Consider the following 17097-nt stretch of genomic DNA (forward strand, 5'->3'; position numbering starts at 1 on the left):
GTGAATGGTCCAAACAGGGCTGCATACAATGTGAGTGCACTGGATGGTTTCTGGATTAGTACTATAATATCCATGGTACCTCATCAGGACCAGGAGGGAACTGATGAAGTGGAAAGGACTGAAAAGCAGAACTAAACAAACATCAGCCATCTGATGAAAGCGGATGAAAGAAACCTACAACAAAAGAAAACCCACTTGTGGCTTTTCTGTGGCTGTAGGAGATGATTCTGCTTCTGGAGATCTCCCCCTGTGGCTTCAATGGTCATGGTGAAGAGTGTCACCCACAAGGCATTAAGAGGATCATAAATACTCAGAGAAGGTAAATGGTGTTTGCCTCAAAATATGATGGTCTACAGGTATTGATTAACAAATCCATGTAACTGATTTCAGCATTCTTTTACAGACTAGTAGATAAGTCACTTCTAGATAGGACTCATTCTAATAACCTCTGCTTCTCATGGATGTTTTTAATAATTAAAATTACCTTGTTAGTAATTGGTCATTGTCGTGATACTTAGCAATGACTGCAATACAGCTTCTCTGATACTGAGACGTAACTGCACACCTATTGTGCATTTAAAGTTATGAAGTATTATGAATCATATAAAAACACTCACACTTTTGTGTTAAAATAATATGGCTAGTCTACCACCCATGAAATCTCAACTTGAACTTATTAGTACATAGTAAGATCATAGCAAATTCATACTCTTCATTCAAGAACACAGGATTTAACTCAAGGCTTTTTTTCACCAGTGATTTTTTTCCCTGTTCCCAGGCTTTCTATAGGTTAAGGAACTGTTCTTGCTGCTGCAGCCTTTCCATGAGTCTTCTTTGCTGTCTGTTGATTGTTCTCTGTATTCTTTTCTTTTTCCACTCTGGGGATCTCTTTTGAATCAGATGTCTCTTCTGTGGCAATAACTTCATCTACTTGTGGCTTAATATCTGATTTAGGAGAAGTAATAAAATTTATTTTATATTTACAATGCTCAGCATTATGGAGGTATGTTCCATTCCTTTTCCCACACCCATTTAAAGACATCCAGTATCACAAATAGCGTCAGTACTTTTCAGAGAGCCAAACAAGACCAAGTATTTCTGTCCCTAATTAAATAAATTAATGGACGGGACCTGCAGAATATGTACACACAGAAATAATTGCTTCTCATGTAAGTAATCACATTTACAGAACTGCTCAGAAATGTCCAGGTCACCCATACCAGCAACCAAGAGAGAGAAGAAATGCAGTTAATTACTGCTTCATGCATTAGCAACAGAAAGGGGAGGAAATAAGAATATAAAATGGTCTGTCATAATGATATAACATTTTTGCAATGTTTTGTTTGTGCAAATGTATATAAACAAAAAGTATTTGGGCAAAGTATATAAAATAGGTATTCTGATAATGTTGGAATTTAAGCCTTATTTGGAGATAAGTTGCTCTGAATGAGGAAAATGTAATTGTGAAAAATAAATCAATGTCCCAGCAGCATTTGTAGAAGAGTCTAAAATAAGGGTAACAATCTGTAGTATGCAAGAATGCTGAATCACCAGAGACCTTTTTGTTTTCTGCTCTTTCTCTAGTCTGAGTGGAAAAATGGTTGTAATTCCAAATTTGTCATCGAATGTGGAGATAAAACTGAGAAAGAACAATTCACTGATTTCAAACGGTAGCTATATGGTCAGAAAAAAACTAAAAACTCGTTGAGAAAATTAAGTTATTTTGGCATCTGTGGTCTCTCAATTACCCTGGCCTATTTTTTTGACAGTGCCATTTGTCTAGCTGATAAAAATAATCTCTGTGTGTATACGCGTTTTCTCTGCAATCAGCAATTTGACTGAATTATTATGCTTTAAAAGCTTTTGTCAGTCAGGTAAGCCAAGATGAGAGCCTGTAGCTCAGTGGGACAGGGATTTAAAAGTGTTGATTTAAATATCACTAGGTTTTATTTAACCTGGCAATTCCAGCTTTGCATTTGTTGTCTATTAAGAGCATGCATGCTGTAAATTGGATTGTTGGAGACCTGGAAGGCAGTGATTGTATTATTGCATAACATTTAACAATTTTTCCTTTGGAACGGCCATCTGTAAAGGTGAAAGTGTTCTTACCTTTCTTTTCCTTTTCCTGTTGTGGTTTGCTCATAGTAGTTGCTTTTTTCTTTTTGGGTACAGTTATATTATTTTGACTTTGTCCTGAGATGCTAACAGTGTGCTTAGCTGTGTCAGTCTGGCCTGACACAGTAATCACAATCACCTGTAGCAGAGCAAGAACAAAATTGCACAAGCAAGAAATGGTAATATGTGACAAATTTTGTTTGAAATCATCATTGCTGAGTCCCTGGAAGCAATATGTATAGCAACAACTATAATTTAGGGCATGTACACCTCCTGAACCAAAGGGATGCAGAATCCAGATTGTCTGGGAGGTGGCCCACTTCTCGTGTTACATTGCAGTTCTGCTGAATGAATAGAGGCAGGTGAGCGGATTTTAGATGATGAAGTAGTAGAAACAAGCTACTGCCCAAGTGCAATCCTTATTTTGATTACGCTAATACTAAGTAATAAACATCAGGTTTTGCAAGAGGCAAGTCAAGTTCTTGTTTGGGCTCGGGAAGATGGACAAGAGATGAAATGTTGCTTTTACATGCTCTAGGACCAGGACAGAATGACCTACTTTTCATCCTTGGGCTGGCTTCCTATCATACTAAGTAAAATTGTGAAATAATTTGACATTTCTTCGTTAAACTCAGAAAGCTTGCTGCATCTCAAATTACAGATATTCCCCTGATTGTATTTTGAAGATTAATAATGAATTAATTTTACTTTGAAAGACTGCTACATTAACTAAATAGTCTGAACTATTTTTAACTGAGATTGTGATTCATTAATGTACGTAATTGCACACTTTAAGATTGCAAGAATCCCATTAAATATTTGAGTTTGAAGTATTTTAGTAGATAAGATTGTGTAATGACTGAATACATTTGCTGTTTACGTGAGATTCTGAAAACACTTTTATGTAATTTAATGTTAAAAATCCCTCTGATGTGAAATTAATTCTAGAAGAAAATAAATTTATGCCAGATAAAGGTAGCATGTAGTACTTTTCATTGTACTGGACATTAAGAAATCCCTCACACATCCACTTGGCCTTCATTATTAGCTATGGCTGGCAGTAAGCCTCAGATGGTAAGGATTTAAGCATTAGCTGAGCAGAACTTATTAGTGTCATCTTCACAGAATCATGGAATCATAGAATCATTAAGACTGGAAAAGACCTCTAAAATCATCTAGTCCAACCCTCCACCTACCACAAATATCATCCACTAAACCATGTCCCTAAGTTCCAATATCTACCCTTTCCTTAAACACCTCCAGGGACAATGACTCAGACACCTCCCTGGGCAGCCTATGCCAATGCTTCACCACTCCTTTGGAGAAGTCTTTCCTAATATCCAACCTGAATCTCTCCTGGTGCATCTTGAGGCCATTCCCTCTTTCCTATCGGTATTACCTATGAGGAGGGGCCAATCAGACCTCTCACTGGCTTTGTTGCCCTTCTCTGGACACACTCCAGGGCCTTAATGTTTTCCTTGTAGTGAGGGGCCAAAAATGAACACAGTACTCAAGGTGTGGCCTCATCAGTGCTGAGTACAGAGGAATGATCACCTGCCTGCTCCTGCTAGCAGCACTATTTCTGATACAAGCCAGGATGCTATTGGCCTTGGCTACCTGGGCACACTGCTCGCTCATGTTCAGTTGAGGATTGACCAACACTCCCACGTTCTTTTCCTCCATGCAGCTTTCCAGCCACTCTGCCCCAAGCCTGTAGTACTGCCTGGTGTTGTTGTGACCAGAATGCAGGGTCTCACAGTTGGTCTTGTTGAACTTCATCCCATTGGCCTCAGCCCATCAATCCAACCTGTCCAGACTCTTCTGTAAGGTCTTCCTACTCAAAGGCAGATTGACACTTCCTTCCAACTTGGAGTTTTCTACAAACTTAGCGAGGGTTCCCTCAATTCCCTCATCCAAATCATCAATAAAGATATTGAACAGGATGGGCTCCAGTAGTTGAGTGTATGTCAGTAGACTTTCCTTCATCCCCCAGGCTTGTCAAGCTGGTCTTAAAAGGAGAGGAGTTTGGTCGGGCAAGACCTGCCTTTCATGAATCCATGCTGGCTGGACCTCCGTAGGCCGCCTTTTTCTTGTCTTTTACCACAGTGGCCAGGTTGAGCTCATACTGATCTTTAGCCTTTCTGATTTTCTCCTTGCATATGCTAGCAACTTCCTTGTACTCTCTCCAAGTTGCCTGTCCTTTCTTCCTGAAAAGCCAGAACTGCAATAAAATGAGTGCCTAGGAAACAGCACTGTTTCTGCAGTTGCTGTAGTTAAAAATGACAAGGGAAAGTATGTAAAGGGTGCACTCAGATATATCCTTATATAGAACACTGAAAATACATACAGCAGTTCTTTAGATTTTGATGTGGAGAACTGTGCTATTCTGAGATTAATTTTGAAAAGAATTATTAATATGGCACATTACTCTCCTAGTTAGCAATTGGGCCAAAAACAGCTTATGAGCATTTATCATAGAATCATATAGAATGGTTTGGGTTGGAAGGTACCTTTAACATCATCTGGTTCCAAACCCCTGCTATGGGCAGGGACACCTCCCTCTAGACCAGGTTGATCAAAGTCCCATCCAGCCTGGCCTTGAATGCTTCCAGGGATGGGGCATCCACAATCTCTCTGGGCAACCTGTTGCAGTGTCTCACCACCCTCACAGTAAAGAATTTATTTCTAATATCTACTCTAAACCTACCCTATTCCTGTTTAAAACCATTTCCCTTGGCCTGTTGCTAAATACCCTTACAAAATGTCTTCTGCATCATATGATACATACACATCCAATTGAACGGAAATAGATACATGTTCCATTGCTACTCTTCAGTTAATAATCAGTGATATTGTTGCAAAATGGCTAACAAGGAGCTTTTAATATATAGAAGTGTATTCTGGATCTGGATGAATGGTTCTGAAATATTTTTGGATTTGGATGAAAGGTTCTGAAATACTTTTGCCTGAAAAAAAAACTTTTTTTCTACTTTCCAATGAAAATTATTTTCGTATTCTCAAAGGATCTTGAATAAATATATTATTTCCTCCAGTGTTAATTGTGGATGAAATTGTCTGAGATTTCAGTCTAACAATGTACTTACCTAATACCCTTCTATCAAAATTCACGATCAGAACCACATGAAACTACTCCTGTGGCTGAATTGGCAAAAATGCCTTGGTGAGTTGTGAAGCAGTGAAGGTCTGGACAGAAAAACGTGAAGTGATGCCATCAGGGTTTTTCTGGTAAAAGCTTAAGTGAAGATTAACGTGGTTCTAAGGGAAAGCTAAAAGCAATAGTGGTGAGTGTTAAGATGATAAGGTGATGTGAACAACCAGGACAGCCGTGACCTCCAAAACATGACACAGTGAGACAAACTCGTGATAGAATGAAAGAAATGAATCCATTTATTTGTGAACATAGAGATCATACATTTCTGCAGACACATGCACACATTAGTTTTCTGGCCTCCTAAGTCTAGTTTTCATTTATATTACAGTACTTTTACCCCAATTGGGCAGATTAAGCAATACTTATGGATGTAACCTACACCCATATTAAGGCCTCTCTAAATTAACACAGCAATACAGAGGGGCCTTAATGGAGACGAAGACCAGCACTAATTTCTCTGTTGTTTGAATTTGCTAACACATTCCATCTATGCTACATTACCAAAGTTGGAACAAATCTAAACTGCTGCTCAAAATGCCTTGATCATTTTTCAGTCTTTCCATCTATCCTGTCAGTTGCCTCCACTCAAATGCTTCTTCACTCTGTGTTGGTAGGGTCCAACACCCCAGGAACGAGGTAAAATTGTGCAAATGTGTTTACAGCCAGCATGCATTTGGCCTAAGTGAGGATGGCACAGCTAGGATTTGTGAAGTTAGCAGTAAGGAAGTATTTAGGAAAGGCACTATTTTCCCTGGCACAATTGAGCACATTAGAAACACAAGTGAAGTGAATGGAAAAATCCAAGGCTACCTGCTAAAACAGAAAGCCATTTACACACACATTTTATGTCAACATTGTCATCCAAAATCTCCCCTATGCTTTTGTTTCTACTCTTAAATTCATGCTTTCTTTTTCTTGTTTTCATTATTGTTCTCTTGCTCTTCCTCTGGTATGAACACACTTACGGTGACATCGCTGGTCTCCGTTCCATACTTGTTCTTCACCACAAGGCTGTACTTCCCAGAGTCGTGTGTGGACACAGCAGAAATGGTGAAGCTGACATTTTTCCCAGCTTCGAATTTCAGGATGCAGTTAGCATCTGACACAAACGATTTTTCGTTCTTCAGCCATGAGACTTCTGGGGTAGGATCTCCCCAGACAGTGCAAGACAGATTGAGTGCCTACAGAAAAAGTACAAAAGGATTGCATATAAGTCAATAAATATTTGCTGTGATTTTTGATGCATAATTTTACAAATGTTCCCTCTCTCTGCATTTCTCTTCCTGCTTTTAGTAAATGGATGCATATCATCAGCAATCAATAGTTTTTATCAGTCTCCTCTATTATAAAGGAAAAGAAGGAACTCAATTTGAAAACTCCATTACAAAGTTTTCAATATTTTATGCACCTTCTTCTCTAATTGATTACCAGGGCCTTCTCCACGCATAATGTTTAATATAAAATCATCTATTACCTGCATTTTTGTGTAAGACATAAAATAAGAATTTGAGGACCTATCAGGCAGATTTGTTCAGGTTAAGCTCTCTATATATTTGCTACAGAAGAAAAGAAAGCATCTTCCTTCTCAAAATAGTAACTAAGTTCAAAGTGTCCCTAGAATATTTTGTTCAGTTTAGGATCTTTACATACCATGCCCTGACAGCTCCTCCAATGGATTTGAATTGTTATATTCACTCCTATAAAACCAGTTTTAATGGAAATCAAAACAAACTTTACTGTTTCTTTGGTGGTTAAGTAAATATTTTGCTTTGATGCTAGTAAGGTTATCCCCTCCTCTGGTCACAGTGCTGTGGGAATATTCTCACAGACTTTGCCGAAGCAAACGTCACATAGAGAGCCAAATGCAAAAAGCTTTCACATGAAACCTCAGAGGCACAAATGCCTTTCTCTGGGCCTTTCTTTAGGGAGGAGTAAATTTATTGCTAAGTACCAATAGTGCATGGGGCCAAACTTAAAATGTTGGTCAAAGCAGAATCTAACCTTTTCTCTAGTGGAATTTGAAGGACTTTTACTGCAGAGAAAAAAGTGTTCAGTGATACATAAGGAATGATGGCTGTGGCTCCACCTGACTGAAATCAAGTTTCTCCTCAATTTTTCTTAAAGCCTCTTGATAAGAAAAAAAAATAAACATTCAAAATAGAGGCAACTGAAAAGGATTCATATTTGGGCACTACTGCTGTCACAGTAAAAGGCCACTGTGAGCAATCAATTTAATTTTAAGGCTACTTTCCCTTCCCTGCTCCTTATCTGGTAGTGTGACAGTGGAAGATGGGACAGAATAAAGGCATCCAGAAAGCTACTGAAGTGAAAAGATAGGGTAAAAATTGAGAACTCTATTAAAATAAACACTTCTGAGAACAAAAATCAAACTAACATAAATCCCACATCCCCTAAAGATTAAAATGAAAACAAAAGGGAAGGCAAAATATTTCCTCCACCTCCAACACATATATCTTGACAACACATATATCTTGATGGAAAGACGCGTCCTGAGTGTGAGGTGGTTAAAGTCTGGTGGAAACGACCTCTATCTTACATCCTGCAGCACCTATAGTTGATGATAACATGGGGACTGTGATTGCCTTCTCTTGTAGCCCACTGGTGAGAATGTGGTTTTGACCACCGTATCAATCCATCTTTTTGAAAAACATGAAGAAAACAAATGGCTTTACATTTCTCCCTTTCCTTTAACACTGTCAATACAAACATGCCATCAGCTTTAGTCTCAGCCAGGAATTACACACATGTCCCTTGCAGTACTCAGTATTTCTTTATTGTGTTCTAGTTTTCTAGCAAGCATGAGATCATTTCTGAGTTGCCCCAGCTGCCACTGCAAGATGCTAATGAGCTTATGTCCTCATCCAGACTGCTGTGTGAGTGACGTTATGCAAACCTCAGGTGTTTGAAGTGGTGTCAGTACTCCTTAATTCAAAGAGGTTCAGTAGCAAAAGACAGAGTCATCACTGCTAAGTCATTCCCCAAAATAGTCACATTTTGCTTAACCTCACATCACTAGCTCCTGTTTGGAATTGGTTCTCCTCCAGATGTTTCCAACTCTTATTGCTGATTTTCCAGCAACTACTGTGCAGAGATATATCTTATTATTCACTATGTAGATGGCGAGATCTTTGGTCATGCCAATGTTTTTCTGGAAGACAGTTCCACAATTATGGCACCTTAGCCAAATGGAAGTGGTTACCCACTGTGGCTGTATCTATCAGCTGCAGATTTTCTGTTCTTTGAACAGGATACTGTCTTTGCTTATGTGTTCATATCATAATTAGGACTCAAAACACGTCTAGACGTTATGGCATCTATCAGGAAATCTGATCTATCTGAAAAACCTCATGAGCATGAGCAAACCTCACCTCTCAATATTTCGGAGTTCCACAGAGAAGTTCACAACCTAAATCTGTAGCTGGGGTACAGATGGCTATACAACTGGAGCACCTAGGTGATTCAGGTCCAGGCCTTTTGTATTTCTGCTTGTCTTTTCTGTCTTACACTGCAGATTATCATGAGTAGGGAAGTACAGTAGGGAGAGGGCAATACCTGTATTCCAGGTACCGCTCTTCTCCCTGCGGGTTAGCACATACCTTCATGGGTAGTTTGGGCAGTGTGTGAGTTAAAGCAACAAAGTCATGGGAACTCACTCCCTTCTTCCAGCCTACCTGTGGAGGCACCAACCCCCAGCAGAAGGGGAGAATGGGGAGCTGGTGTGTAGAGGGATGTAATGTATTGCTTTCATGTTTGAAAGTGTAAATCTGTCAGGATCCAGAGTGTTCTTGTAAAAATAACCCCCTCTTAGTTTTGATAAAACAGCCACTTAGGTTAATCTGACTGTCTGTACACAAAACTTGTGCTGGTATTTTCTGTCAGATAAATTCTCCCTAACATGAGCTGACACTTAGCCTTTTCCAATTATATCCCCATGCTGAAGTGCATTTATGTATGTCAGCAGAAGCCTCTTAGGCCATCTGGAGCACTGTTTGATCAGCTCTGGTAGATGCAATACCTTCAGCTCACTTGTAGAAAGCCAGAAAACAGCATTACAATCACAACATTAAGTCTGTGACTGAGATACACATATGCTTCAAGTTCAGTATAGCAGTACCATTCTGTTCATAGAACTTAGTTATGGCTGAATATGGCTATTCAGAATCAGAGTTTGCTATTGCCAGTCTTCTGCTACCGCATTTACTCCTTTTCAAAGGTGATTGTGCAGTTTGCATGGATTACACAACAGATGCAGAGAACTGCCTTCCTGTTTCTCCAGTGTGTGCAAGCAATAGGCAGATGAGCCAACATCACCCAAACAAGCAGTGCATTCCCCAAACACTCTCTGTCCTACTCTGTTTCTCAAAACAATCATCTACTGCGTTCAGAATCATGAGGTCAGGGATATTTGTCTCAAGTTCTGGGAATTTTCCATTCACTTATTCAAACGTCACAAATGTCCTTGCTTTCAAGGGCAATGAGTGTCTGGGTAAGATTTTGCAACTCGTTTTTTACAAACTCCCTTTTTTGTCAAATGTACACAATTTGCTTCAGCGAGCTTATACTCAGCTTTGACTCTTTTTGGCAGAGAGCTTAACACTGAAAACAAGCCAAAGCAGTATGAGAAGTTCATCTTCAAGCACAAGCAGCATTAGATGAGAGTCTGCAAATGCACTCCATTTCTTTCTGTATTCCACCTACCATTAAAATATTTGTATGAATGCTGCTTGTTTTTACAGTATTCCCAGAGCTGCTAAATCATTCAGTGAAAAGGTTTATCAAATGGTGTTTCACTTTACAATGCCAAAATGCTCAGTGTTCCCTGAATTGCTGTAGCCCACTATCTGATAGGTACGGATTACAATGTTAAGAGACCAAGATTTTAGTCTTAACATTTCTGCCCAACTCATTATCAAATACCTCTAACCCAGATGAACCACTACTAGTGAACGTGGAAATACCAGGCAGCTGTTTTGCTGTAGTTGTCATGTTACAAGTTTTCAGCTGTGCCTACTTTTGGTGCTTGCCCACATTTAAGAAAGAAAGTGGCTGGTGGCAGAGCAGAGGGAGGTGAAGAGCAATTGCTTTTAGTCTCAGTCCTACTGTACTACAACCTGTAGGAGCAGAGTGCTGGAGAAAGTTTATGGGAGTACAAACTGACCTCCTGGGGCATCTGGCCTGTGACTGAGCAGTGGCACAGCCATGTTCCCAAGAGTGCCTTACAATAATCTTTTTGCTAAATGCTGCTGATATAATCTTGTGTAATGCCAGTGCCTTCTGACTTCATTTCCCACTTACGCTGATGAAATACAGAAAACTTTCTCCTTTGGTCTAGAAGAGAACTGAGTTACAATTTACTAGTTTTATGCTGTTTAAAAGGCAGACTACTGACTGTAGTGCCATGTTATGAAAAAGTTAACTCCATCAGGTACAGAACAAGTAGCCATCCTATAAGAAAAAGGGAATTAAAACATTCCCTGGTGGAGCCTATATCAATGGCACCCTGTTAGTAAAAAACTGTGAGGCCTGTGTATGAATTTTTAAACAGCTGGTTACATAAGGAGTTTGAATCACAGCTCACACTGTTGTCTCACTTTTATCTAATTCTTAAGAAAAGACACTGCCCCAAATAAATAAACCCATCTGTGCAAGACCACTGAGTTATGTACAGAAGACAGGGAATGAATAATGTGACGGATGTCATAGATGGAATCTTTAAAAATAAAATTTAAAAAAAAAAAAAAAGAATATTTTGCTGTCATTGAAAGACATTTGAGCTGTTTGGCTCTTGGGTAAAGCTTCAATGAATTCACTGTACCTTGCCTTCCTGGATGGTGACAACATCGGGCAAGCCTCCAAGCACCCGGGCGCGATCTGAAAGGAAACGAGCATAATTTACTTTGGTGTCTCAAAATCAACTGCGTCCCAGATTCTGTTCCCCCTCCAGTTCTTTCCTCTTATCTTATTTATGTACAACGTGTCTCTGATATCTGTGCTGGGAGAGAACTACTCAGCATTCTCAGCACACCATTTGAACTTTAGAAACATTCCATTCGCAGCAAAAGAAGCGTTAGCAGCTGGTGTCAGTCACCTACCGGGCAGAACTAAAGTCCTCGTGGTGCATCCTGCACATTTCACAATCAATTCAGAGTTACTTGTGATTACATACAGAAAATAATAATACTGATTTTTTGAGATCCAGTGCCGTAAACAGCGGGATAGATGAGAAGTGATGTTTTTGAGAAGAAATAAATGGCAGCTAAGAAAGTGCTAGAGCTTATGTTTTGATCTAAAAAAGGCTGCAGTCTCAGTGAAAGCAGTGAAATTTCTCTGCTTTGCATGGATCTCCATGTAAACAGGATCGGTATCTGGCCTACAGCTTCAAGCTCAAAGTCCCATAGGAATCTTACATAAATACAAATAAGCTGATCACATGCAAGCTTTGATGCACTTATTCTGGGGCAATGATTAGGTTAGTTATAATCTTGGTGGAGTCTGGCAGAGCAAGGAAAGGACAATAGAGAATATTCTCATCTAATGTACTCTGTAAAATATGCACTCTGGAGTAAATGACAACCTGATGGAGCATGACTACACTGTATTTGCCATCCCTCTATGAATCATGCAGTTAGAAATGAACTGCCCAGGGCAGGGTCATTACTGGTCCTTTCCTGCTATCTCAGCTGGGCCTATCAGGAATTGCCGTATATAGCACAGCCAAACCCCTTTCTCTTTGGAGTCTATGTCCAGTGAGGAGTTAGCTCCAATCCCTCTACCCATTTTTCTCTGTTTTTCTTAAAATCCGGTTCTGCTTTTGTTTTTATACAGGTCTGGAAATCACCTGCACTGAGATAACTTTTTGTGTTGTTACATTTTCCTACAGATTTTTCTGGAAACAGGAAAAATACTGATCTTAATAAACCAACTTGAATTCTAATGACTTATTCCTCAGACAATTATTACGTATTTTTATTTTAATTGTTGTGTTGGAATTGAAATGTATCCAAAAGTGCCAGAAGATTCCCAGACCTGTCTTAAGACTATGCAAAAGGTTCTGCTGCTTTCTTACCCACCTCCTTAACGCAGAGCCATTTAACATTTCAAATAGTTCAAAACCAGCTGAGTGCTTTCCTCTATCTCAGAAAACAGAGTGTCTTTTGGACATAAAACATACATGAGATATCTCAACAATAGAGGTGATTTTTGGATAAAGCCAATTGGTAATGAGAACAAGATCTTAGGCTGAAAATATCCACACAACCCACATTTACAGTGTCATTAGCTGCAATGTGCAAATATTAAATCACTCTTCTTGCTTCCCCCTAGTGCTAGGCCAGCCAGAGTTAGGACATGCACATACATGTACACATGCATACGTGTCCTCTTTCTCCCAACAGGCAACCTTCCTGTGTAGGGAGAGAACCTTCATAAACCATTTATTGCAATTACGATCAAAGAAGCCTCACTTACTTTTCTCTGCAATTGCAGCTTGCCTGGATTGAAAAGAAACAAAAAGAAAATTCAATTTCATTTAATGTTTACATAGAGTGATTGAAAAATAGATAGCTTATCTCTTAAGTTATCTTTGATCAGTTAAAGAAAACGCCTCTCATCATTTGGCAATACTGCTTTTTCTTCATTACCTAACTGTTGCAATGCAGTCACATGCAAAACTCCTACAGGTTTCTGTAGGACTAGGATTTATTTTTAGCTCTAGCACAAAACAAACAAATACCTTTATTATTTTATGGGTTCTACTGCTGGATTGCATAATACTTACTTTAATCTCTGGAACTCGGCAAAGGCTTCATCAAATGCTTGATAAAGAGAAAAGTTGATTTTAAAGGTAGGTTCTAACATAGGCTTTCACAAATGTCATTTTAAAATGTGGAACTAAATTATAAATATAGACATCATAAAAGAAATATTAATGTATGGAAGCATGCTGTGATACTATATAATTTCTACAGTGCTAAATGATTCAACTGATAAAGGCAGTCATGTATACAGCAACTATTTATACACATATGCATGCATAAACACTTATTTTTCTCTACTAAAATTAAAAATTTAACACAAAGACATAGGGAAAGAACATTAGGTTGAAATTACCTCATAAAACAGAGGAAGTAATCCAAAATATATCACAATAATGCTATTCAAGCTTTTTTGATCACATACCCCTATTAGTAAAAACAGTTTTGAGCACATACATCCCAGTACATAAATATGCATTTATTTATAAATTACATTCTGGTGTTACTGAAGTTTTCATGCTTCCTTCCCACAACCTAGTAAATTGTCTTGTGCACCTCACTTCACAGACCACTGGCTTATGGGTACAAGAGATTTATTTTTTCCAAGTGCTTTTCACATCTGCTCTAAAGCATTGCACTGATGGCCATGAACAAATCAAACAGCGAACTCTTGTCTCCTTCATAAATTCAGGCTTAGCTAATGTCACATGGTTGGTCAACATCTCCCACTTTGAAAGGGAAGAAAAAAATTATTTTTCTCAGAAATAGAGGATAGCATACAGAAGGAGCAACCTGGAGATGATTGTAAGTTTACTGGCCTTCCAGAGATGTTACAGGCCCAAAGAGAAGCTTTAGGGATGGGAAATGCTTGAGACAGAAAGCCAGCCACTCTGAAGCAGTTAATCTTCTCCCTGGGATGTGAGAGCTCTCTCAGAGTAAGAGCTTCCATCAGTCAATCAAATTAATCTTATATGTTCCTGAAACATTCCTTCATTGTGCTGATGAAAGGGACTAGTCTTGACATCTCTGAAGAATAAGGAGCCCTGTTATATCCATCAAAGAAATACAGTAGGAAAGTAACAGAACAAACTTGTCCTTCACTTCCTCTTCCAAATATTATTTGAAAGAAAGACAGAGAAGTCATTCAACACTATAACCTGTGTTTAACATTGCCCATCAATGCATGGGGTTTTGTGGGAAAACTCAAAAACTGGGCTGACATCTCCATAGGCAACTCCAAGTCAAGCTGCAGACTGGTATTTGGACAGGAAAAAGTCAATTATAATTTATAACTTGAGAGTACAGTATGAAGCAAATGGATGACACTACCGCAGAATGCCAAGCTGGAGGCAACATGCAGAGACCCTACAACCCAAAAGGTCTGTAGCACTGGTCTGTAGCACTGCCCACTCCACCACAGTGTTATACCCATGTTCAGGTAGTATTAACAGTGTGACCAGCCTACCTTGCCCAGAAAGATCCACTGTCTTTTTGTGTCCAGTTTTACCATCAAAGAGTTCCATTGTGTATTTGCCTTTGTCTTGTGGAGTTGGCTCATTGATCTGCAGCCAGATCTGTTCCCCAGTGACACCAGTCTTCACTCTGTCTGTAAACCTAATCTGGGTATCGCTGAAAAATACAAAATAGTGTTACCCCTTCATTTTAGTGGAATATAAATGGGATTTTCTGTGAGAAATCTCAGCAGTTACTAAATGACTTCCAAGGTAGAATGGCATGCCGTCATATTTTGAAGTTTTTGAAGCCAAATGTCAACTGTAGACCAAAGGGGCAGAATTTTTATGACAGACTTTCTGTTCAACTTCCATTTCTCTTCAAAGTCTTTAGAATGAAGATGCTTCTGACTGGTGTATCCTCAAATGTTTGTGTTCTCTTCTTAGCATAAGTTTATCTCTGCTTGGGCACAGCAAAACTATATAATGCTGTACCTACAAAAAAAATCCCACTTTTGTTACAAATAATGTTTGCTTAGTTTCAATGTTTCCTCACATTCTGCTGTGATTTGGCTTTCACAATCAAATGCATTTTTACATGAGTAGATTTTCTTCCACAAAAAAGATCAATTTTTTCAGCTTCTTAACTCGACAGTTAATTGCCTTGGATGAAGGATATGATATTTCTCAAGCAAGCTGTTCATTTTCTTTTTAATTGATGGCTTTGAATATGCTAGAGAGTCAAAGATCAATTTCATGTGTTTCAAGATTAAATTAATTTATAAAAATGAAATTGAGAAAAGACAGCGACAAGAAAGAATGATAGAAAAAAAAGAGAAAATGAAGAGAGAAAAAAAATCCAGAACAATTCATATTTGGTTCCAGTTTTCAAACATTTGAGATACCTGGAGATACTATATCAAACGGGTACCAAGAAAGGGGAAAACCTCAAACTGTTACCATGTCCACACAAAGTGAAGCAGAAAGAATACTAATAATAGATTTAACGTAAACTGAGTTGTTTATTTCTCTGAGTTTTCCAATACAACTCTTTACACTGACTGAGAATTCAAAGCTGTCTCATGGATTTGGGTACACAACTTCCATTAATTTTATGGGGAGCTGGGTGTTCAAGTTTATTTCTAGAGTCTCAGTTCTCCTGTCTGTCCGATTTAGGCTTGTAGAACTCACAGGAAGCCCTGACTGGATTTTACTGCCCTGGGCACGTTAAAACTTGCTTTGCCTCCAAAACATGAACCCATGCATGAAGAGGATGTGCCCTTTTGCCCTGGTCCCTGTGAATTATGGCTTTTAGACAAGCAGGCCTCCAGGCCTGGTATCTTTGAACCAAAGGCAGTGATCTCTAACAGAGCTTGCCAGTGCCATAGATTATACACATGTCACTCCTCAGAACCACTCCAGAGGAAGAAGCAGCTCCCATTCAAGAGGTGGAAGTTCTCTGAAGCAATGCAGCCCTGACTCATGAGGGATAATGGGAAGACAAGTAGGCCTAGTCTGTCTCATACATCTAGATTCTTTCTGAGTCTACAAACACCAAATTGCACAAACTTTTGCAAAGCTTAGTCATACTTACTTGTGCACCCAGCCTACTCTCAGATCTTCCACATAGTAGGTGACAAAGGAGTACAGCCTGATGCCCTCGGCTGTGCTCTGGATTTTCAGATCTGTTGCAGATAAAGCTGCAAGAAGAATACATCTTTATTTGCAGCCATTCACTGAGTGTCACTAGTCATATATCAGAGAAGTGACTTCAATGCTTACCAATCCTTCTGCATACTTCATTCATCAGATCTGCAAAAGCTGTGGAGACAAAATCCATAAATTAAGACATTGTGTCTGCAGCTCAATCATAGTACAAGCACTGCCTCTGAAATAATTTCCCCAGGCAGTTCCAAAAGTAAATCAGATCTACACTTTAAAATGTATTAGAAAGCTGTGTTTGCCTGTTATTCTGTTATTCCACAGTTTCCAGACTTTATTTTACCTTGATGAGTACTGCTGCAGCAGAACTAAACTATATGCTCTTTTTTTTCCATGTGAATACCCATATTCAGTTGGAATGACAACCCATCTATATGCATTATAACAGATTTCATTTTTCCCCAGTTGCTTGGAAAATTAAGTGGTCACAATGAGTGGAAGGGTCTCAAAATATATGAATGCAAAAACATAAAAAAGTGAAATCTTATAAAAGTATCTAGTTCTATAATTTCTTCTTATGATTGTTGGCTTACACTACTGATGAGCCCTGAGGAAACAAGATCTAGCTTAGCACCAGTCATCACATTCTCCCAACATTATATATGCAATAAGGCATACTCAAATACTATTCATACTGAAAAATCTGCACTGTTCTAGTGAGATGCAGGAGGAAGGAAACTACAGGAAGGTGATTCATGCAGCTGTCTGTATTGCCTCGACCTCACCTACAGGCTGCTTGGCTTACAGCACGCAGAAAGGGTACTGACCTGTGTCTGTAAGTTTCAGCTCACTGATGTCCTTCCCTCTGTCATCCTTCAGTATGACTTCATAAATTCCAGTGTCTTTCTTAGAAAACTGTAAA

General features: G+C 39.0%; 1 protein-coding gene across 1 annotated transcript in view; it reads right to left on the minus strand.

Moving 5' to 3' along the window:
* Window positions 1-790: 790 nt before the first annotated feature.
* MYOM1 (myomesin 1) overlaps window positions 791-17097 on the minus strand; it is a gene marked incomplete at both ends in the record, with an annotated part of 72650 nt that continues 56343 nt past the window's right edge. Inside the window, 10 exons of the mRNA XM_079533556.1 lie at window positions 791-945; window positions 2110-2254; window positions 6253-6468; window positions 11124-11179; window positions 12776-12798; window positions 13086-13122; window positions 14528-14691; window positions 16108-16213; window positions 16296-16334; window positions 17003-17090. Of these exons, the coding sequence (XP_079389682.1) occupies window positions 791-945; window positions 2110-2254; window positions 6253-6468; window positions 11124-11179; window positions 12776-12798; window positions 13086-13122; window positions 14528-14691; window positions 16108-16213; window positions 16296-16334; window positions 17003-17090 (1029 nt within the window). The remainder of the gene's footprint in view (window positions 946-2109; window positions 2255-6252; window positions 6469-11123; window positions 11180-12775; window positions 12799-13085; window positions 13123-14527; window positions 14692-16107; window positions 16214-16295; window positions 16335-17002; window positions 17091-17097) is intronic.

This window comes from Tetrao urogallus (assembly GCF_951394365.1).
Source record: "Tetrao urogallus genome assembly, chromosome: 3".
Taxonomy (NCBI): Eukaryota; Metazoa; Chordata; class Aves; order Galliformes; family Phasianidae; genus Tetrao; species Tetrao urogallus.